General features: G+C 52.0%; 2 protein-coding genes across 2 annotated transcripts; both read right to left on the bottom strand.

The window, feature by feature from the left end:
- Window positions 1-1,596: 1,596 nt before the first annotated feature.
- Window positions 1,597-2,209, bottom strand: LOC121749787 (profilin-like). Its single transcript, XM_042144421.1, has one exon. The coding sequence runs from the start codon at window positions 2,179-2,181 to the stop codon at window positions 1,786-1,788; it is 396 nt and encodes a 131-aa protein (XP_042000355.1). The 5' UTR covers window positions 2,182-2,209; the 3' UTR covers window positions 1,597-1,785.
- A 578-nt stretch (window positions 2,210-2,787) lies between these two features.
- On the bottom strand, window positions 2,788-6,733 carry LOC121748025. Its single transcript, XM_042142236.1, has 5 exons — window positions 5,693-6,733; window positions 5,383-5,611; window positions 4,517-4,779; window positions 4,257-4,309; window positions 2,788-2,860 (listed from the first exon to the last, which is right to left on the bottom strand). The coding sequence occupies exons 1-5, from the start codon at window positions 6,731-6,733 to the stop codon at window positions 2,788-2,790; spliced, it is 1,659 nt and encodes a 552-aa protein (XP_041998170.1).
- Between the last annotated feature and the right edge of the window lie 16,930 nt (window positions 6,734-23,663).

The raw sequence follows: 23,663 nt of genomic DNA, 5'->3' as shown, positions 1-23,663 counted from the left end.
GCCCGAAGTCAGCGGCCCGTTTTGCAGGCCCAAAGGAGGATGCTGCTCCACCAGAGATCGAGCCTCAACAAGGTCAAGCTCAGCATTTTCTTCCCCAGCCATGCATGCAGTCGGTGGTGATCGCACGTTCTCCATGAGACAAGGCATGCAGCCTTGATTTTCAACACTTCCCAACGATGAAGCATGGGTCTCTACATTGAAATGATAGCTTCCACAAGTCAAAGACACTCCCTTTCCTTCTGTAGCCGCCTGCATTTCCATGAAATGGGGGGAGTTGTTACTGAAGTGGGTACTTCCCAAAGGAGGGGATGCAGCTTTTGTCTTAATCAAATGATCATTCCCTATAGAGGTAGGTGAGACTTTGACAGTGGCTGAACTCATCTCCAAATGAGGCGTCTCATTCACGGCTGCAACCTGCGTGAAACCACCGTCCCTACCAGGATTCCGGCGATGACCCATTCCATGATTCACTCGATTCTCTCCTTTCTCCAATGACGAACTCTCCCTTTCAATCTTCATCATGTCCACATCTTTACACAGTGGAAATGCAGCAAGTGATAGAGCAAGGTATTCGGCTGCCTCCTCTGCCGTCACTGACATGCTGGCCGGCGGCTGATCATCTTCGAAGTGGCCATTTTTTGCATCGACGATTCGCTGATCCTCCATTTCCTTTAGATACTCCTCTTCATCATCAAGCAGGTCATCTTCTTCAAGCTCCTCCGCAGACATAGAGGCGTCGGAGATGTGCGAACCCGTCTCCGTGACGACCTCCGATTCAGGCATGAAACCCACATTTCGTGCCTCCACTGAACCCTGTACAGGCTCTGCATCAGTTTCACGTTCAAAGACAGATACCAGGTGTTGGACAGAGGCTGGAAAACGCCTCGGCGGACGGTCCGCCATTGACGGCGAAATTTCAAGCTTTGCCGACCACGATCAAACTACAAACTGAAGCAACAAAACGAAACCTAGAACCTAAAAAACACCTAGACCAGACACGACACAACGAAGCGGCGGCCAGAACCGCCGGGAAAGAGGGAAGAAGACGACGGGAATCTAGAGAGAGAAACGGCCGAAATCAAAAAGTGGCCGGATTCCGGCCAAAACTCGATTCCGACAGAAACAAAAACGATAAAACTAAAGCAAAGACTGAAATGAAGAAGATTAACCGAAAAAACGAGAACGAAAAATGCAAAAAAACGGCGAAATCGGAAATCGAAAAAACGAAGGGCTAGAGAGCATTGTGTGTTTTTAGTGTGTGTGATGGTTCAGGGTTTTTTTTTTTTTTTTTTTTTTTATTTTTAGGAGGATCGACGATGGTTCCCCATCTACCCTCCGATGTGACTCGGACCCCCGACCTAACAGTTGGAGGTGAAGCGTCTTACCCCGTAGGTGCACTTCGTTGTCATTCTGGGCCCACAGGCCCAAGGAGAAATTAATCCCCAAATCTGCACTTCCTAGGATTCGAACCTGCGACCTCCTAGGAAGTGAAAGCTCCCTGATATCAACTCCCAAGCCACTAGAGCAGCTTGGTTGGATGTGTGATGGTTCAGGGTTTTTTTTTTTTTTTTTTTGGAAGAACTAACCAACCAAAAATAAATAAATTACTAGCATGGAAACATAGCAGTTTTCATAACCAGAAAATTGAAATACAAACCCCTTTTTAAATTTAGGCAGAGATGCCATCTCCAATTCTGAAACACCAAAATCATTTCTGTCACACCCAACAACACCCACAACTTCAGAATACCGTGTACAAGATGACGACAACGCTGCGCGTGACAATTAGAGACCCTGTTCAATAAGATAGTCACCTATCTTCTCAACAACCATGTTGCACTGCCCCGGAGCCATCGGCTCGTCATATATACCAATGATCAAGGCCAAATTGGTCTTTTTGATGGTAGCACCACCAGATCCCTTCTTCCCTCGGATAACCGCATTAGGCTCGCCTTGAATCACCATGTATTTAGTTCCCCCAATGTACAATCCAGTAGGGGCCAGTGAACCAGGATTATCAAAGTCATTCATGATAGCTGTTACCTCCTCAGGCTTGAACTGTGGGAAGTTGGAGCTCTGGGCCCAGACGCTGCCGTCGTGACCGACGATGGCGGAGGAAGTGAGGTGGCAGCCGTCAACATCGGCCATCAAGTGGTCGTCTATGTATGATTGCCACGACATGGTTGCGATGGAGAAGCGAAGATAGAAACAGAGGGTTCAGGGTTTAGGGTTTAGGGTTTTTTTTTTTTTTTTTTTTTTTTTTTTTTTTTTTTTCAAACACCATTACGGCGGGGGGTTAGGCGGACCCCCAACCTGTCCATATCAAATCAAACAATAAAGTGTCGTACATTGACCAAGCCCAAAAGTGACTTGGTCCACAAAAAGAGATACATATCAAAAAAACTTATCTAAGCTACTAGGATATCCCCACAAGCCGGGTATTATCCATCTAGCAAACGAACTAATAAAGCACATAATAACTTGGGCGATGACCAAGGAGTGGTCAAGCCCAAAGGAAATACAAGAAATACATATCAAAATCCATAACAAAAATAAAAACTCATCCATCTCGATATCTGAATCTGAAGTTCGGATAGCCCAGCTGGTCCATCCTCACAAGCGACTTCAAGTACCGAGGCGCTGTATCTGAATCATAGTAAGTGATGGCAGGGGTCTGGACCCCCCTACCTGTAAGAAAATCTGCTGCCCGGTTACCCTCTCGGTGGATGTGAGAGAACCGAACCTGCATCTGTGAGAGCAAAATGCGAATGCGAGCCATGTGATGTCTCACGTCCGCCGCTCCCATGCGTCCCGAAGTGAACACTGCGACCACTGCTGCTGCGTCCATCTCGACCCAAACCTGTGATGAGAACTCCATAGCCATCGTCAACCCATGAAGAAGAGCTAGAAGCTCCGCCTCGAAGGCCGACGCAGCTACAAGGGGCGTGCAAAAGGCCCTCAAAAGAGAACCGTCTGAGCCACGAACCACTCCCCCACCACCAGCCTGTCCCGTCGAGGTAGAGAAGGCCCCATCTGTGTTCAGCTTCACCCAAGGATCGTCGGGTGGATGCCAAAGCACACTCAAGGACCTCAGAACTCGCCGGCGAGGAGGAACTGAAGGCATGAAGTCGACAGTCGGGGTGCAACCGCGCCAATGAAGGGGGACTAGCACACCCGCCGCCACAAGAATCCGCAAATGCCGAATCACCTGCCAAATAACATGGGAAGAACGAAAAGAAACGCCGCGGTGCTTGCAGCTATTCCTCTCCGTCCAAATGAACCAATATACCAAGCAAGGAATGATAAAACTGATGTGCAAGGTGGGAGCCCTGTGAGAGGACCTCCACCAAAAACCTATTCTAAGTGCAATATCAGTGCACGTGTGAATGTGTGTGCTAATATAAGGGAACCAGCCATCAAAGTAGTCCCAAACAGATCTCGCCAACGGACTCGACACAAACAAATGCTGAAAAGACTCGACTGAAAAAGAAGAGACACAACACAAACACTTGGATGCGAGAGAGATACCGCGGGTCTGAACATAGCACTCAACAGGGACCCTCTGGAGGAGGAGGCGCCAGATGAAGATAGAAATGGTCGGGGTCAGCCCAGCATTCCAAACCATGCGAAGTCCGAAATGTCTAGGGGACCGTGTCCGGATGAGCTCCCAAGCTGAGGCCGTCGAGAACTCGCCATCGCCAGTGAGGCTCCATCGCATCACATCCCGCCTGCCCACCTCAATCGGAACAGCCCTGATAAGATCCAACACATGCAAAGGCACACCATACAAAGCCAAATAATCATGCAGTTTATCAACATGCCAAGTATGATCACGCCAAAACCTAGAGACCTCAGCGGCAGGAAGATCAGTCCCAGGCAGACAATAGGTCCTAAGGGGGAGATCCCCGACCCACACGTCATCCCAGAAACTAATCCGCCCTTCGCCGAGGGACCACCTAATGAGACCATGAACCTGACCCCTAATGTCCGTGAGACGATGCCATATAGGACTATCATGCACAGAGTAAGGAGAAATGAAGGCACGACCAGCATGGAAACAATACTTGCGCATGGTGAACTGCGCCCATAGTGAATCCTGCGCGAGAAATCTCCACCAGAGCTTGATGCTGAAAGCTTTGACGAGCTCACGAAAACGACGGATGCCAAGGCCTCCCTCATCCAACGGCAAGCAAATCTTCTTCTTCCAGCTAACCCAGTGAATCTTCCTCTGCTCCCCAACCGTGCCCCAAAAGAACCTGGCCAAGATCTGCTCCAAGTCCCTCATCCAGTACTCAAACGGCTTCAGAACCTGGAAGATGTGAAGAGGGATAGTGACAAGGGTGCTCTTGATCAGAGCAAGGCGACCTCCAAGAGAGAGATGTCTGTGGGACCAGCTGTGAATCCGGTCCACCATCTTCTGTCGGATATCTAAAAGGTAGTCGGCCTTCAGCCCCCCCTTATAGATAGGCACTCCCAGGTAAGTGAAAGGGAGGAATCCCTGCTGGAATCCACTCACCTCTGCCACCTCGGCCGCCCAAGAGTCGAACTTCTGAAAGAGATAGAAGTGACTCTTTCCCTTGTTCACCATCTGGCCCGACACGGCAGAATAGTGGTCAAGACAATGTACCAGCCTCTCCACGGACTGTCTGTGCGCCCTGACAAAAATGACAATGTCGTCGGCATAAGACAGATGGGATATGGCCGGCGCGCGTCGAGCACATCTATACTCCATATCAGGATGTGTAGCCACAAGCCTGTCCAAGCTCCTCGACAGATAATCTGCAGCAAGCACGAACAAAGACGGCGATAACGGATCTCCCTGGCGAAGTCCCCTCGTAGAGTGGAAGAAACCTGCCGAAGCCCCGTTCACAAGCACAGAGAACCAGCACGAAGAGATACATCTCCTGACCATACTCACCCACCCCGGCGGGAATCCCATCCTCTCAAGCACCATGAGGAGGAAAGGCCACTGCACTCGATCATAGGCCTTCGCCATATCTAGCTTGAGGGCCAGATTAGGGGAGTTAGCCTTCTGAATGAGCGACCTGCTGATATCATGAATCAATTCCTGAGCCAGGAGCACATTATCACTAAGCAAGCGACCCTTGACAAAACCGCTCTGGTTCGGCGCCAATACTAGAGGAAGCAGTGGCGCCAAACGCGATGTCAAGATCTTGGTGATGATCTTGTTGGTCACATTGCAAAGGCTAATCGGCCTGTACTCCGCCCAGGTCGCCGGGCTTGCCTTCTTCGGCAAGAGTATGATGGTCGTGGCTGTGAAGCTGCGGGGCATAGGGGCCCCCAAGAAGAAGTCCTCCACTGCTGCCACCACCTCTGCTCCAACGATGTCCCAACAGTGCTGGAAGAACAGGGACGAGAAACCATCCGGTCCAGAGGCGCTGTCTCCACTGATGCCAAAGACCGCCGCTCTCACCTCATCTGAGTCCGGGACTGCACAGAGGCCCTCGCGGTCCACTGAGTCTGGAAGGCTGCTCAAGAGATCAAGGTCCGGCTGCTCCAACTGCTCAACGTCTGTCGTGAGCAGCTGCTGAAAGAAACCTACCGCCGACTGTCTGATATCGTCCTCTGACGTGAGAGTCTGTCCTCCTGCCTGAATGGCGTGAATCCGTGACTTCACCCGCTTCTGTCGCACCCACCCATGGAAGAATTTGGAATTTCTTTCGCCTTCTACCGCCCACCGAATGGCAGCCTTCTGCTTCCAGAAATCCTCCTCCATCCTAGTGCAGAGTACATAGAGAGCGGTGCATCGGCTGAGCTCACTCCTATGGGCTCCCGTGGGATCCCCGTCGTAAGCCGCCTGCGCAACGGTAACTGCCTCCTCTGCCTCCCTCAGCCTCTCGAAGATGTTCCCAAAGACCTCTCTGTTCCATCCTTTGAGAAAATTCTTCACTCTGCTGAGTTTGAACTGAAGATTGAGCATGCCGAAGAAGCCCGTCTCCGCCGCCCACACTCTGGTGATCTCATCCCTGAAAGTATGATGCCGTACCCACATGTTCTGAAACCTAAAGGATGGCCTCGGAATCTGGGTAGTGAGCTGGCATCGCACGAGCAAAGGGGCATGATCTGAAGAGATCCTAGGCAAGTGAGTCACCCTAGTAGCTGCAAAGACTGTCGTCCAATGCTCCCCTAGAAGGACTCTGTCCAACCTCTCCCAGAGCCCACTCCTCGTCCAAGTAAAAGGTGGGCCATCAAAGCCTGGGTCCAGGAGCTGGCAGTCTGCAACGGCGTCAGCAAAGTCCATCATCTCTCCATGCCTATCTGTCGTACTGCCCCGTCTCTCTTCCTCCAACAAGAAGATGTTGAAGTCGCCTCCAACAAGCCAGGGTGCCCCGTCAGTCGCTAAGGAGATGTCCCTGAGCTTATTCCACAAATCGTATCTCCCCTCCCTCGAGCACTTAGCGTACACTACGGAGAGAAAGATTGGAGTAGGGAATATAGCAGCAGTAACTCGGACATGAAGAACTTGCTCGGAATCGTCGATCACATCGACCTGCCAATCCCTGTGAGAGAAGATCCAAATCTTGCCGTTTGTGTTCGAGCACCTAAATTGCAACCCAAAGCGCCTACTAAAGAAAGAAGGCTGGGGTTCTGTCTGAGGCTCAAGCACTGCGGCAAACAACACACTATACATATCGATCATATTCTTGAAACTGCCTTGGGTAGTAGCGTTCGCTATCCCCTGGGCATTCCAGATCATGAAATGGCTAGACATTGGAAACTCAGCGAGTTCCCGAGGCCGAAAGCCTCGCCCTCTTCGGTGTACCCTCTGCAGGAGGGGAAGGAGGTCCTATGTACTGAATCACCGGATCTGAGAGTTCAAGCCTCGTCTTCGGTACCTCACAAATCATATGATCCTGGTGGTCATCGCTGTATACCTCAACCTCAGCATCATCAGAGGGAAAATCCTCCAAGGCTCCGAACATGTTGTTGTCATGCAACACCATCGCTAGGGGGCCGAACCCGAGCCCAAGTCGAAGTGTAGGAGAGAGCGATCTAGAACCCCGCTCACTCTCTGACGAGGACTTATCCGCCTCAATGCCATGCTCTCCCTCGCCGTCTGACACTGTCCTTTCTGCGATAGAGGTTGCCCGTCTCTCTGCCCGGCGCTTCTCTCGCCACCTCTGTCGACTAGCAACTTTCTTCGCGTTCATCTTCTTCTTAAGAGCGACGAAACCGTCGTCCTCAGCAACCTGTGCACCCTCTGCGACTGCGGAAGAAGACCCAGGGTGTGAGACAGAGGTGGGAGCCATCTCTGTGACCGCCAACTCCTGCCTACGTCTCACTTGACGCGGAGGCTGGCTAACCTCTGGGGGAGGCCTCTCTGTAGCCTTTCCCGCGCTAGACTGCTGCCGCTGGGCCTGTGGCTGTTTACCAGCCGCAGAGCTCGCGGCGAGGGGCTGCTCTGCACGACGCGACTCACCCTCTTTGTTGGGGGTCGGTCTGTTCTGGGAGGGCGGCCCATGAGTGTAATCCCTCTTGGGAGGCATGGGGCGCTTCCCAGAAGCATAGCAAGTCATCGCTGAGTGGCCTACGTGCTTGCACTCGGAACAATATAAAGGGATCTTATCCCATTTCACCTTCAAAGTCACATGTTTCCCTGCAATGTTAATATCTATCTCCTCTGGAATAGGCCTCGACAGATCCACCTCAACACAAATACGTGCAAAGGAAACGCGCGATCTAGAAATAGTGGCACGATCTACTTGAACGGGCTTACCTAGCATCTCACCAATTGCAATCAAAGAGGACTCCTCAAATAAATGCACAGGTAAAGCAAGAATGTTACACCAAATAGCCACAATAGGGATCTCAAAAAACGGATCAAAATCAGGTGTCCATTTAAAAACACGCATGGGATGATGTTCAATATACCACACAGGAGAGTTGTTAGGACCATTTAACAATTTCACATAGTCACGCATATCAGACAATTGGATGAAAATATGTTTTGCATTCAGAAAATTCCACGACATGGCACCAACCAATTTAAGATTACCTAAGGCTTTTTGAATTTGGTGGGCAGGGGGGATGGAGTGAGAAAATTTTCCGACGATGGCAGGTCCTATACGGTCTGCAAGAATGGAAGTTTCATTAGCCGAAAAATATAAGCAAGGTTTACCTTCAACAATCCGGACCTCGCCTCTCTTGTCAGCTCGTTGACGGTCTAGGAGAATTGGACCTTCTGCCGGCTGCCCCGACTTGAGAACATCAGCCATTGATCGACCAAAGAAAATATTTGGATTGCTTTCAGGCGGAACAGCCGCTGCTTCATGTGGGGTTTCAGAATTTTCCATAGTCGTTTCCTCCTCCAAAATTGTATCTTCTTCCATCCTATCCGCCCAAGGGGATGAGGGGACCATGCCCGGGTCGCCGGAAGACAACGCCGACTGTTTCTGGTGCATAGAAAGGCTGTGACCCGTGGCTGTGTTGCTGGGAACAGCGGCTGCAGCAGCCTCTGGGGTCGCCTTCATGCCTGGAATCGGAGGGAATTCCATCATATTTGAAGCTTCAAACTCGTTGGAGTTGAGGGGTATAACAACTGGTGGGACAGGAGGCTGCCTGGAATGGTGCCGTCCGGTAAACAGATACGCAGCAAGCTCCTTTCCGGTAACCGAGTTTGGCGGAGGAAGGCTGTTCTTATTTTTTTTGATTTGGGCTGCTGAGTTGGGTTTAGGTGATGGGCGATTTTTATTTGGGCTGTGGGAAATTTGGGTCTTGTTTTGGTGGGTCGTTTTGTTGGGCAAAGGTGGTTTATTATTTTGTTTTGGTAAATTGGGCTTTGAGTGGGGTGTAGGCATTTGGGCAGTAGATTTGGGCTGGGAATCATTGGCAGAGGGAGTTAGGCTGGGGATAGCAGATTTGGAGAGGGAGGGTTTTAAAAAGCCACTTACCAGGCCCTGATTTGAATGGTCGTTGTCCATGGCGGAAAAATTCGGGCCCAATTCCTTAGGCCCGCTGAGTGGCCCGACTCCAGTATGAGCCTCCACCAGGGATCGAGCCTCCATGAGATCAAGCGTTGCATTTTCATCTCCATACAGCATACGATCTGCCTCCCTAATAGCCGCGAGATTCTCGGCCAATTCCAGTTGATGTGGGTCAAACATTCCTTCCGAGATTAACCGTATCTCCCATTCCATAAGCGAATCACACGAAATCTGCTGATTCTTCCCCTCACTCAACGCAGAAGATGGCAAATTATTTTCGGAGAAAATCGAATTTTCAAACGCATGCACCTCTCCCAAATTTGAATTCAAATTCCCTCCTCCACGATTTGCTGTTACTCCACTCCTAACAGCTGTTGAATGCAATCTTCCTAAGTTATCACCCGTATCTTCATAAGAAATTTGAACGTTAGGCAGGGTTGGGTTTCCGCGATTATCGCGGCTATTACGGGAGGAACTCTCACCAATCTGCTGACGCCTCCCATCGCCACCCTTCTCGTCCAGATTCATTGGGGAGACATCCGAAACCCTAGCAGTAAGGTCAGCAACTGGCGCCGCCGCCTCCGACGCTGACTCCGGTCGGTTTACTGCCGGCTGTCGGATCTCCTGAAAATGACCATTTTTCTCATCAGCTATGCGCTGCTCCTCCATTTCTCTCTGAAATTCCTCCTCCGAATTAAGCAAATCATCATCATCAAAGTCCGAATCGTTTGAAGATTCCTCCTCCTCCGACGGCGAATATTCAGAACCCCCCGACTCCGCCTCTGCTACGGCCTCCGACTCCGATTGTAAATCTGATTGTCTCGCATCACACCAAACTGGATCAGTTTCTTCTTTATCCGTGCGTTCCCGCTGAGGGGAAGCCGGCAACCTCCGCAGCGGGTTTTCCGCCATTGCCGGAAAACCTCAAGGTTTCCGACCACCTCCAAACTTCAAACAGAAACGGTAAAACTGACTGTCAACCTTGGCAGACACAGAAACTAAACTAAACACGACGGAAAGGCGGCAAAATCCGCCGGAAAAAGGAAAGGAAGATGACGGAAAAAAAGGTGACTCGACGGAAAAAAAGAAAACGACCAAAAAACCGACCAAAACCACGCCGAAAACAAAAACCAATCGGACAGATTGGGTAAACGACTAAGACGAACAAGATTGACGGAAAAGAACTAAACGAAAAACACAAAAATTGGCGAAATCTGACTTGGGAACTTCGAAAAGCTAGAGAGCATTGTGTGTTTTTAGTGTGTGTGATTTGCGTGCAAAGTGACGAATTGGGTTTAGGGTTTAGGGTTTAGGGTTCAGGGTTTTTTTTTTTTTTTTTTTTTTTTTCCTTCAAACACCATCACGGCGGGGGGTTAAGGCGGACCCCCAACCTGTATATATCAAAAATCACCAAAAGAACATACATCAGACGAGCCCAAAAGTGACTCGGTCCGCACGAGAGATACAAAACACAAGAGCTAACAAAGCTACTATGGTATCCCCACAGACCGGGTACTAACCATCTAACTAAAGAGAAAATAAACATAACAAAGCTATACATCATAAAAAGGACAAGGATGATGGCCAAAAGCGGGCCAAATCCAAAGGAAATCAAAAAACCATAAATCAAAACCTCGAACCAAGTGAAGTAGTCATCCATCTCGATATCTGAATCTGAAGTTCGGATAGCCCAACTGGTCCATCCTGACGAGCGACTTCAAATACCGAGGCGCTGAATCCGCATCAAAGAAGGTGATGGCAGGGGTCTGGACCCCCCTACCTGCCAAAAAGTCTGCTGGTCGGTTGCCCTCTCGAAAGATGTGAGAGAACATGAACTGTATCTGTGCGAGCAAAGTACGAATGCGAGCCATGTGATGTCTCACATCCGCTGCTCCTCTGCGTCCTGAAGCGAACACCGCGACCACTGCTGCCGCATCCATCTCGACCCAGACATGCGAGGAGAACTGCATAGCCAGTGTCAGCCCGTGAAGAAGAGCTAATAGCTCCGCCTCGAAGGCCGACCCAGCTGCGAGAGGCGTACAAAAGGCACCCAAGAGAGAACCGTCTGAGCCCCGAACCACTCCCCCACCGCCTGCCTGTCCCGTCGAGCTAGTAAAGGCCCCGTCGGTGTTCAGCTTCACCCAAGGATCGTCGGGTGGATGCCAAAGCACTTGCAGGGACCTCAGAACTCGCCGGCGAGGAGGAGCCAAAGGCATGAAGTCAACGGCCGGGGTGCAACCGCGCCAATGAAGGGGGACTAGCACACCCGCCGCCACCAAGATCCGCAGGTGCCGAACAACCTGCCAAATAACATGTGAAGAACGAAAAGAAATGCCGCGATGCTTGCAGCTATTCCTCTCCGTCCAGATAAACCAGTATACTAAACAGGGAATGATGAAACTAATGTGCAAGGCGGTGGCCCTGTGAGAGGACCTCCACCAAAAACCTAATCTAAGTGCAATGTCAGTGCACGTGTGAATGTGTGTGCTGATGTAAGGGAACCAGCCATCAAAGTAATCCCAAACCGATCTCGCCAGAGGACTCGACACAAACAAATGCTGAAACGACTCGACTGAAATAGAAGAGACACAACAGAGACACTTGGATGCAAGAGAGATACCACGGGCCTGAACATAACACTCAACAGGGAGCCTGTGGAGGAGGAGGCACCAGATGAAGACAGAGATGGTAGGGGTCAGCCCAGCATTCCAAACCATGCGAAGTCCGAAATGTCTAGGGGACCGTGTCCGAATGAGCTCCCAGGCTGAGGCCGTCGAGAACTCGCCATCGCCAGTGAGGCTCCATCGCATCACATCCCGCCTGCCCACCTCAATCGGGACAGCCCTGATAAGATCCAAAACATGCAAAGGCACACCATACAAAGCCAGATAATCATGCAGTTTTTCAACATGCCAAGTATGATCATGCCAGAACCTAGAAACCTCAGCAGCAGGAAGATCAGTCCCGGGCGGACAATAGGTCCTAAGGGGGAGATCCCCGACCCACACGTCATCCCAGAAACTAATCCGCCCTTCGCCTAAGGACCACCTAATGAGACCATGAACCTGACCCCTAATGTCCGTGAGACGATGCCAGATAGGACTATCATGCACAGAGTAAGGAGAAATGAAAGCACGACCTGCATGGAAGCAATACTTGCGCATGGTGAACTGCGCCCAAAGTGAATCCTGCGCGAGAAATCTCCACCAGAGCTTGATGCTGAAAGCTTTGACGACCTCGCGGAAACGACGGATGCCGAGGCCTCCCTCATCCAACGGCAGGCAAATCTTCTTCTTCCAGCTAACCCAGTGGATCTTCCTCTGCTCCCCAACTGTGCCCCAAAAGAACCGGGCCAAGATCTGCTCCAACTCTCTCATCCAGTACTGATACGGCTTCAGGACCTGGAAGATGTGAAGAGGGATGGTGACAAGGGTGCTCTTGATCAGAGCGAGGCGCCCTCCAAGAGAAAGATGTCTGTGAGACCAGCTGTGAATCCGGTCCACCATCTTCTGTCGGATATCTAAAAGGTAGCCGGCCTTCAGCCCCCCCTTATAGATAGGGACACCAAGGTATGTGAAAGGGAGGAATCCCTGCTGGAATCCACTCGCCTCTGCCACCTCAGCGGCCCAAGCGTCGAACTTCTCAAAGAGGTAGAAATGACTCTTTCCCCTGTTCACCATCTGACCCGACACGGCAGAATAGTGCTCGAGACAATGAACCAGCCTCTCCACGGACTGTCTGTGCGCCCTGACAAAAATGATAACGTCATCGGCATAAGACAAATGGGATATGGCCGGCGCGCGCCTAGCACATCTATACTCCATATCGGGATATGTGTCAACCAGCCTGTTCAAGCTCCTCGAAAGATAATCAGCAGCAAGCACGAACAGCGACGGCGATAACGGATCTCCCTGGCGAAGTCCCCTCGTAGACTGAAAGAAACCTGCCGGAGCCCCGTTCACTAGCACTGAGAACCAGCAAGAAGAGATGCATCGATCGACCATACTCACCCACCCCGGCGGGAATCCCATCCTCTCAAGCACCAGGAGGAGGAAAGGCCACTGCACTCGATCATAGGCCTTAGCCATATCTAGCTTGAGGGCCAGATTAGGCGACTTTGCCTTCTGAATGAGCGACCTGCCGATATCGTGAATCAATTCCTGAGCCAAGAGCACATTATCACTAAGCAAGCGACCCTTTACAAAACCGCTCTGGTTCGGCGCCACAACCTGAGGAAGCAGCGGCGCCAAACGCGATGTCAAGATCTTGGAGATGATCTTGTTGGTCACGTTGCAAAGGCTGATCGGCCTGTACTCTGCCCAGGTCGCCGGGCTTGCCTTCTTCGGCAAGAGAATGATGGTCGTGGCCGTGAAGCTGCGAGGCATGGGAGCTCCTAAGAAGAAGTCCGCCACTGCTGCCACCACCTCTGCTCCGACGATGTCCCAACAGTGCTGGAAGAAAAGAGACGAGAAGCCATCTGGTCCCGAGGCGCTGTCCCCACTGATGCCAAAGACCGCCGCCCTCACCTCATCATAGTCGGGAACTGCACAGAGGCCCTCACGGTCCACGGAGTCTGGGAGACCGCGCAAGAGGTCAAGGTCCGGCTGCTCCAAGTGCTCAACGTCTGACGTGAGAAGCCGCTGGAAGTAGTCAACCGCCGACTGTCTGATGTCCTCCTCCGACGTGAGAGTCTGTCCTCCTGCCTGAATGGCGTGAATCCGGGACTTCACCCGCTTCTGTCGCACCCACCCGTGGAAGAATTTGGAGTTCCTTTCGCCTTCTGCCGCCCACCGAATGGCAGCCTTCTGCTTCCAGAAATCCTCCTCCATCCTAGTGCGGAGTACGTAGAGGGCGGTGCAACGGCTAAGCTCACTCCTGTGGGCTCCTGTCGGATCCCCGTCGTAAGCCGCCTGCGCAGCGGCAACCGCCTCCTCTGCCTCCCTCAGCTTTTCAAAGATGTTCCCAAAGACCTCCCTGTTCCAACCCTTGAGAAAACCCTTAACTCTGCTGAGTTTGAACTGAAGATTAAGCATGCCGAAGAAGCCCGTCTCCGCCGTCCACACTCTGGCAATCTCATCCCTGAAAGTGTGATGCCTAACCCACATGTTCTGAAACCTAAACGAAGGCCTCGGAATCTGAGCCGTGAGCTGGCACCGCACAAGCAAAGGGGCATGATCTGAAGAGATCCTAGGCAAATGAGTCACCCTAGTAGCCGCAAAGGCGGTCGTCCAGTGCTCCCCAAGAAGAACTCTGTCCAATCTCTCCCAGAGCCCACTCCTCGTCCATGTGAACGGTGGGCCATCAAAGCCTGGGTCCAGTAGCTGGCAGTCTGCTACGGCGTCGGCGAAGTCCATCATCTCTCCGTGCCTGTCTGTCGTGCTGCCCTGTCTCTCTTCCTCCAACAAGAAGATGTTGAAGTCACCACCAACAAGCCAGGGGGCCCCGTCAGTGGCTAGAGAGATGTCCCTGAGCTTATTCCACAGATCGTATCTCCCCTCCCTCGAGCACTTAGCGTACACTACGGAGAGATAGATTGAAAAAGGGAATATCGCAGCAGAAACTCGGACGTGAAGGACCTGCTCAGAGTCGTCAATGACCTCGACCTGCCAGTCCCTGTGAGAGAAGATCCAAATCTTACCGTTCGTGTTCGAACACCTAAACTGCAACCCAAATCGCCTACTATAGAAAGAAGGCCGGGGATCCGTCTGGGGCTCAAGCACCGCGGCAAACAAAACACTATACATATCGATCATATTTTTGAAAGTGCCCTGGGTAGTAGCGTTCGCTATCCCCTGGGCATTCCAGATCATGAAGTGAGAAGACATGGGAAACTCAGTAGGCTCCCGAGGCCGAAAGCCTCGCCTTCTTCGATGAACCCTCTGCGGGAGGGGAAGTGGGTAGGTTTTTTTTTTTTTTTTTTTTTTTTTTTTTTTTTCCTCAAACACCATCACGGCGGGGGGTTAAGGCGGACCCCCAACCTGTATATATCAAAAATCACCAAAAGAACATACATCAGACGAGCCCAAAAGTGACTCGGTCCGCACGAGAGATACAAAACACAAGAGCTAACAAAGCTACTATGGTATCCCCACAGACCGGGTACTAACCATCTAACTAAAGAGAGAATAAACATAACAAAGCTATACATCATAAAAAGGACAAGGATGATGGCCAAAAGCGGGCCAAATCCAAAGGAAATCAAAAAACCATAAATCAAAACCACGAACCAAGTGAAGTAGTCATCCATCTCGATATCTGAATCTGAAGTTCGGATAGCCCAACTGGTCCATCCTGACGAGCGACTTCAAATACCGAGGCGCTGAATCCGCATCGAAGAAGGTGATGGCAGGGGTCTGGACCCCCCTACCTGCCAAAAAGTCTGCTGGTCGGTTGCCCTCTCGAAAGATGTGAGAGAACATGAACTGTATCTGTGCGAGCAAAGTACGAATGCGAGCCATGTGATGTCTCACATCCGCTGCTCCTCTGCGTCCTGAAGTGAACACCGCGACCACTGCTGCCGCATCCATCTCGACCCAGACATGCGAGGAGAACTGCATAGCCAGTGTCAGCCCGTGAAGAAGAGCTAATAGCTCCGCCTCGAAGGCCGACCCAGCTGCGAGAGGCGTACAAAAGGCCCCCAGGAGAGAACCGTCTGAGCCCCGAACCACTCCCCCACCGCCTGCCTGTCCCGTCGAGCTAGTAAAGGCCCCGTCGGTGTTCAGCTTCACCCAAGGATCGTCGGGTGGATGCCAAAGCACTTGCAGGGACCTCAGAACTCGCCGGCGAGGAGGAGCCAAAGGCATGAAGTCAACGGCCGGGGTGCAACCGCGCCAATGAAGGGGGACTAGCACACCCGCCGCCACCAAGATCTGCAGGTGCCGAACAACCTGCCAAATAACATGTGAAGAACGAAAAGAAATGCCGCGATGCTTGCAGCTATTCCTCTCCGTCCAGATAAACCAGTATACCAAACAGGGAATGATGAAACTAATGTGCAAGGCGGTGGCCCTGTGAGAGGACCTCCACCAAAAACCTAATCTAAGTGCAATGTCAGTGCACGTGTGAATGTGTGTGCTGATGTAAGGGAACCAGCCATCAAAGTAATCCCAAACCGATCTCGCCAGAGGACTCGACACAAACAAATGCTGAAACGACTCGACTGAAAAAGAAGAGACACAACAGAGACACTTGGATGCAAGAGAGATACCACGGGCCTGAACATAACACTCAACAGGGAGCCTCTGGAGGAGGAGGCGCCAGATGAAGACAGAGATGGTAGGGGTCAGCCCAGCATTCCAAACCATGCGAAGTCCGAAATGTCTAGGGGACCGTGTCCGGATGAGCTCCCAAGCTGAGGCCGTCGAGAACTCGCCATCGCCAGTGAGGCTCCATCGCATCACATCCCGCCTGCCCACCTCAATCGGAACAGCCCTGATAAGATCCAACACATGCAGAGGCACACCATACAAAGCCAGATAATCATGCAGTTTTTCAACATGCCAAGTATGATCATGCCAAAATCTAGAGACCTCAGCGGCAGGAAGATCAGTCCCGGGCGGACAATAGGTCCTAAGGGGGAGATCCCCGACCCACACGTCGTCCCAGAAACTAATCCGCCCTTCGCCTAGGGACCACCTAATGAGACCATGAACCTGACCCCTAATGTCCGTGAGACGATGCCAAATAGGACTATCATGCACAGAGTAAGGAGAAATGAAAGCACGACCAGCATGGAAACAATACTTGCGCATGGTGAACTGCGCCCAAAGTGAATCCTGCGCGAGAAATCTCCACCAGAGCTTGATGCTGAAAGCTTTGACGACCTCGTGGAAACGACGGATGCCGAGGCCTCCCTCATCCAACGGCAGACAAATCTTCTTCTTCCAGCTAACCCAGTGAATCTTCCTCTGCTCCCCAACCGTGCCCCAAAAGAACCGGGCCAAGATCTGCTCCAACTCCCTCATCCAATACTGATACGGCTTCAGGACCTGGAAGATGTGAAGAGGGATGGTTACAAGGGTGCTCTTGATCAGAGCGAGGCGCCCTCCAAGAGAAAGATGTCTGTGAGACCAGCTGTGAATCCGGTCCACCATCTTCTGTCGGATATCTAAAAGGTAGCCGGCCTTCAGCCCCCCCTTATAGATAGGGACACCGAGGTAGGTGAAAGGGAGGAATCCCTGCTGGAATCCACTCGCCTCTACCACCTCAGCCGCCCAAGCGTCGAACTTCTCAAAGAGGTAGAAATGACTCTTTCCCCTGTTCACCATCTGACCCGACACGGCAGAATAGTGCTCGAGACAATGAACCAGCCTCTCCACGGACTGTCTGTGCGCCCTGACAAAGATGATAACGTCATCGGCATAAGACAAATGGGATATGGCCGGCGCGCGCCTAGCACACCTATACTCCATATCGGGATGTGTATCAACAAGCCTGTTCAAGCTCCTCGAAAGATAATCTGCAGCAAGCACGAACAGCGACGGCGATAAGGGATCTCCCTGGCGAAGTCCCCTCGTAGACTGAAAGAAACCTGCCGGAGCCCCGTTCACGAGCACTGAGAACCAGCATGAAGAGATGCATCGATCGACCATACTCACCCACCCCGGCGGGAATCCCATCCTCTCAAGCACCAGGAGGAGGAAAGGCCACTGCACTCGATCATAGGCCTTAGCCATATCTAGCTTGAGGGCCAGATTAGGCGACTTTGCCTTCTGAATGAGCGACCTGCCGATATCGTGAATCAATTCCTGAGCCAAGAGCACATTATCACTAAGCAAGCGACCCTTTACAAAACCGCTCTGGTTCGGCGCCACAACCTGAGGAAGCAGTGGCGCCAAACGCGATGTCAAGATCTTGGAGATGATCTTGTTGGTCACGTTGCAAAGGCTGATCGGCCTGTACTCTGCCCAGGTCGCCGGGCTTGCCTGCTTCGGCAAGAGAATGATGGTCGTGGCCGTGAAGCTGCGGGGCATGGGAGCTCCTAAGAAGAAGTCCGCCACTGCTGCCACCACCTCTGCTCCTACGATGTCCCAACAATGCTGGAAGAAAAGAGACGAGAAGCCATCCGGTCCCGAGGCGCTGTCCCCACAGATGCCAAAGACCGCCGCCCTCACCTCATCATAGTCAGGAACTGCACAGAGGCCCTCGCGGTCCACGGTCTCTGGGAGACTGCGCAAGAGATCAAGGTCCGGCTAGGGGAAGTGGGTAGGTTTAGGGTTCAGGGTTTAGGGTTCAGGGTTTAGGGTTTAGGGTTTTTTTTTTTTTTTTTTTTTTTAGGAGGATCGACGATGGTTCCCCATCTACCCTCCGATGTGACTCGGACCCCCGACCTAACAGTTGGAGGTGAAGCGTCTTACCCCGTAGGTGCGCTTCGTTGTCATTCTGGGCCCACAGGCCCAAGGAGAAATTAATCCCCAAATCTGCACTTCCTAGGATTCGAACCTGCGACCTCCTAGGAAGTGAAAGCTCCCTGATATCAACTCCCAAGCCACTAGAGCAGCTTGGTTGGATGGTTTAGGGTTTAGGGTTCAGGGTTTTTTTTTTTTTTTTTTTTTTTTTTTTCCTCAAACACCATCACGGCGGGGGGTTAAGGCGGACCCCCAACCTGTATATATCAAAAATCACCAAAAGAACATACATCAGACGAGCCCAAAAGTGACTCGGTCCGCACGAGAGATACAAAACACAAGAGCTAACAAAGCTACTATGGTATCTCCACAGACCGGGTACTAACCATCTAACTAAAGAGAGAATAAACATAACAAAGCTATACATCATAAAAAGGACAAGGATGATGGCCAAAAGCGGGCCAAATCCAAAGGAAATCAAAAAACCATAAATCAAAACCACGAACCAAGTGAAGTAGTCATCCATCTCGATATCTGAATCTGAAGTTCGGATAGCCCAACTGGTCCACCCTGACGAGCGACTTCAAATACCGAGGCGCTGAATCCGCATCGAAGAAGGTGATGGCAGGGGTCTGGACCCCCCTACCTGCCAAAAAGTCTGTTGGTCGGTTGCCCTCTCGAAAGATGTGAGAGAACATGAACTGTATCTGTGCGAGCAAAGTACGAATGCGAGCCATGTGATGTCTCACATCCGCTGCTCCTCTGCGTCCTGAAGTGAACACCGCGACCACTGCTGCCGCATCCATCTCGACCCAGACATGCGAGGAGAACTGCATAGCCAGTGTCAGCCCGTGAAGAAGAGCTAATAGCTCCGCCTCGAAGGCCGACCCAGCTGCGAGAGGCGTACAAAAGGCCCCCAGGAGAGAACCGTCTGAGCCCCGAACCACTCCCCCACCGCCTGCCTGTCCCGTCGAGCTAGTAAAGGCCCCGTCGGTGTTCAGCTTCACCCAAGGATCGTCGGGTGGATGCCAAAGCACTTGCAGGGACCTCAGAACTCGCCGGCGAGGAGGAGCCAAAGGCATGAAGTCAACGGCCGGGGTGCAACCGCGCCAATGAAGGGGGACTAGCACACCCGCCGCCACCAAGATCCGCAGGTGCCGAACAACCTGCCAAATAACATGTGAAGAACGAAAAGAAATGCCGCGATGCTTGCAGCTATTCCTCTCCGTCCAGATAAACCAGTATACCAAACAGGGAATGATGAAACTAATGTGCAAGGCGGTGGCCCTGTGAGAGGACCTCCACCAAAAACCTAATCTAAGTGCAATGTCAGTGCACGTGTGAATGTGTGTGCTGATGTAAGGGAACCAGCCATCAAAGTAATCCCAAACCGATCTCGCCAGAGGACTCGACACAAACAAATGCTGAAACGACTCGACTGAAAAAGAAGAGACACAACAGAGACACTTGGATGCAAGAGAGATACCACGGGCCTGAACATAACACTCAACAGGGAGCCTCTGGAGGAGGAGGCGCCAGATGAAGACAGAGATGGTAGGGGTCAGCCCAGCATTCCAAACCATGCGAAGTCCGAAATGTCTAGGGGACCGTGTCCGGATGAGCTCCCAAGCTGAGGCCGTCGAGAACTCGCCATCGCCAGTGAGGCTCCATCGCATCACATCCCGCCTGCCCACCTCAATCGGAACAGCCCTGATAAGATCCAACACATGCAGAGGCACACCATACAAAGCCAGATAATCATGCAGTTTTTCAACATGCCAAGTATGATCATGCCAAAATCTAGAGACCTCAGCGGCAGGAAGATCAGTCCCGGGCGGACAATAGGTCCTAAGGGGGAGATCCCCGACCCACACGTCGTCCCAGAAACTAATCCGCCCTTCGCCTAGGGACCACCTAATGAGACCATGAACCTGACCCCTAATGTCCGTGAGACGATGCCAAATAGGACTATCATGCACAGAGTAAGGAGAAATGAAAGCACGACCAGCATGGAAACAATACTTGCGCATGGTGAACTGCGCCCAAAGTGAATCCTGCGCGAGAAATCTCCACCAGAGCTTGATGCTGAAAGCTTTGACGACCTCGTGGAAACGACGGATGCCGAGGCCTCCCTCATCCAACGGCAGACAAATCTTCTTCTTCCAGCTAACCCAGTGAATCTTCCTCTGCTCCCCAACCGTGCCCCAAAAGAACCGGGCCAAGATCTGCTCCAACTCCCTCATCCAATACTGATACGGCTTCAGGACCTGGAAGATGTGAAGAGGGATGGTTACAAGGGTGCTCTTGATCAGAGCGAGGCGCCCTCCAAGAGAAAGATGTCTGTGAGACCAGCTGTGAATCCGGTCCACCATCTTCTGTCGGATATCTAAAAGGTAGCCGGCCTTCAGCCCCCCCTTATAGATAGGGACACCGAGGTAGGTGAAAGGGAGGAATCCCTGCTGGAATCCACTCGCCTCTACCACCTCAGCCGCCCAAGCGTCGAACTTCTCAAAGAGGTAGAAATGACTCTTTCCCATGTTCACCATCTGACCCGACACGGCAGAATAGTGCTCGAGACAATGAACCAGCCTCTCCACGGACTGTCTGTGCGCCCTGACAAAGATGATAACGTCATCGGCATAAGACAAATGGGATATGGCCGGCGCGCGCCTAGCACACCTATACTCCATATCAGGATGTGTATCAACAAGCCTGTTCAAGCTCCTCGAAAGATAATCTGCAGCAAGCACGAACAGCGACGGCGATAAGGGATCTCCCTGGCGAAGTCCCCTCGTAGACTGAAAGAAACCTGCCGGAGCCCCGTTCACGAGCACTGAGAACCAGCATGAAGAGATGCATCGATCGACCATACTCACTCACCCCGGCGGGAATCCCATCCTCTCAAGCACCAGGAGGAGGAAAGGCCACTGCACTCGATCATAGGCCTTAGCCATATCTAGCTTGAGGGCCAGATTAGGCGACTTTGCCTTCTGAATGAGCGACCTGCCGATATCGTGAATCAATTCCTGAGCCAAGAGCACATTATCACTAAGCAAACGACCCTTTACAAAACCGCTCTGGTTCGGCGCCACAACCTGAGGAAGCAGTGGCGCCAAACGCGATGTCAAGATCTTGGAGATGATCTTGTTGGTCACGTTGCAAAGGCTGATCGGCCTGTACTCTGCCCAGGTCGCCGGGCTTGCCTGCTTCGGCAAGAGAATGATGGTCGTGGCCGTGAAGCTGCGGGGCATGGGAGCTCCTAAGAAGAAGTCCGCCACTGCTGCCACCACCTCTGCTCCTACGATGTCCCAACAATGCTGGAAGAAAAGAGACGAGAAGCCATCCGGTCCCGAGGCGCTGTCCCCACAAATGCCAAAGACCGCCGCCCTCACCTCATCATAGTCAGGAACTGCACAGAGGCCCTCGCGGTCCACGGTCTCTGGGAGACTGCGCAAGAGATCAAGGTCCGGCTGCTCCAAGTGCTCAACGTCTGACGTGAGAAGCCGCTGGAAGTAGTCAACCGCCGACTGTCTGATGTCCTCCTCTGACGTGAGAGTCTGTCCTCCTGCCTGAATGGCGTGAATCCGGGACTTCACCCGCTTCTGCCGCACCCACCCATGGAAGAATTTGGAGTTCCTTTCGCCTTCTGCCGCCCACCGAATGGCAGCCTTCTGCTTCCAGAAATCCTCCTCCATCCTAGTGCGGAGTACGTAGAGAGCGGTGCAACGGCTAAGCTCACTCCTGTGGGCTCCCGTGGGGTCCCCGTCGTAAGCCGCCTGCGCAGCGGCAACCGCCTCCTCTGCCTCCCTCAGCTTTTCAAAGATGTTCCCAAAGACCTCCCTGTTCCAACCCTTGAGAAAACCCTTAACTCTGCTGAGTTTGAACTGAAGATTAAGCATGCCGAAGAAGCCCGTCTCCGCCGTCCACACTCTGGCAATCTCATCCCTGAAAGTGTGATGCCTAACCCACATGTTCTGAAACCTAAACGAAGGCCTCGGAATCTGAGCCGTGAGCTGGCACCGCATAAGCAAAGGGGCATGATCTGAAGAGATCCTAGGCAAATGAGTCACCCTAGTAGCCGCAAAGGCGGTCGTCCAGTGCTCCCCAAGAAGAACTCTGTCCAATCTCTCCCAGAGCCCACTCCTCGTCCATGTGAACGGTGGGCCATCAAAGCCTGGGTCCAGTAGCTGGCAGTCTGCTACGGCGTCGGCGAAGTCCATCATATCTCCGTGCCTGTCTGTCGTGCTTCCCTGTCTCTCTTCCTCCAACAAGAAGATGTTGAAGTCACCACCAACAAGCCAGGGGGCCCCGTCAGTGGCTAGAGAGATGTCCCTGAGCTTATTCCACAGATCGTATCTCCCCTCCCTCGAGCACTTAGCGTACACTACGGAGAGATAGATTGAAAAAGGGAATATCGCAGCAGAAACTCGGACGTGAAGGACCTGCTCAGAGTCGTCAATGACCTCGACCTGCCAGTCCCTGTGAGAGAAGATCCAAATCTTGCCGTTTGTGTTCGAACACCTAAACTGCAACCCAAATCGCCTACTAAAGAAAGAAGGCCGGGGATCCGTCTGGGGCTCAAGCACCGCGGCAAACAAAACACTATACATATCGATCATATTTTTGAAAGTGCCCTGGGTAGTAGCGTTCGCTATCCCCTGGGCATTCCAGATCATGAAATGAGAAGACATGGGAGGGTTTAGGGTTCAGGCTGGCTGCAATCGGGCGCCTAAACCCTAAACCCTAAACCCTGAACCCTAAACCAAATCACACACACTTAAAACACACAATGCTCTCTAGCCCAAAAAATTTCCAAGTCCGATTTCGCCGTTTTTAGTGTTTTTTCGTTTAGTTTTTTTCCATCCATCTTGTTCCTCTTAGGTGTTTTTACATTCTGTCCATTTTTATTTTTTATTTCGTCGTGTTTTTGGCCAGCCTTTGGCCGTTTTTAGTTTCTGTCGCCGGAATCCTTTTCCGGTTGTCTTCTCCGGTCGTCTTTCCGGCGGTTCCCACCGTCTGTTGCAGGTTCTAGGGGAGTCGTCGCGTCTGCTGTGTTTACAGGTACGGTTCTGAGTGGCTGTGCGTGTTTCTGGTGTGTTCGTGCAGTCGCCGCCGACTCGAAGTTCGGCGGTAATGGCGGATCCACCGCATGCAACTGGTGCTGCTCGTGGTTTGGATGAGGAGAACGACCCACCGCATGCAATAGGTGCTGCATGGCTGCCGGAATCATTGGCAGACATTGTGGCCGACATGTGTGGAAAGAGGGAAGAAGATAATGAGATGGGTCTGCATTCTTTAGAGGAAGTGGAGGAGATGAAAAAAGCCTTCTTGCGGCAGATTGCTAATCAGCGGGAACCGGAGGTTGCCACAG

The sequence above is a fragment of the Salvia splendens genome, chromosome 9 (genome assembly GCF_004379255.2).
Source record: "Salvia splendens isolate huo1 chromosome 9, SspV2, whole genome shotgun sequence".
Taxonomy (NCBI): Eukaryota; Viridiplantae; Streptophyta; class Magnoliopsida; order Lamiales; family Lamiaceae; genus Salvia; species Salvia splendens.
This window is presented reverse-complemented; position numbering and strand designations above follow the sequence as displayed.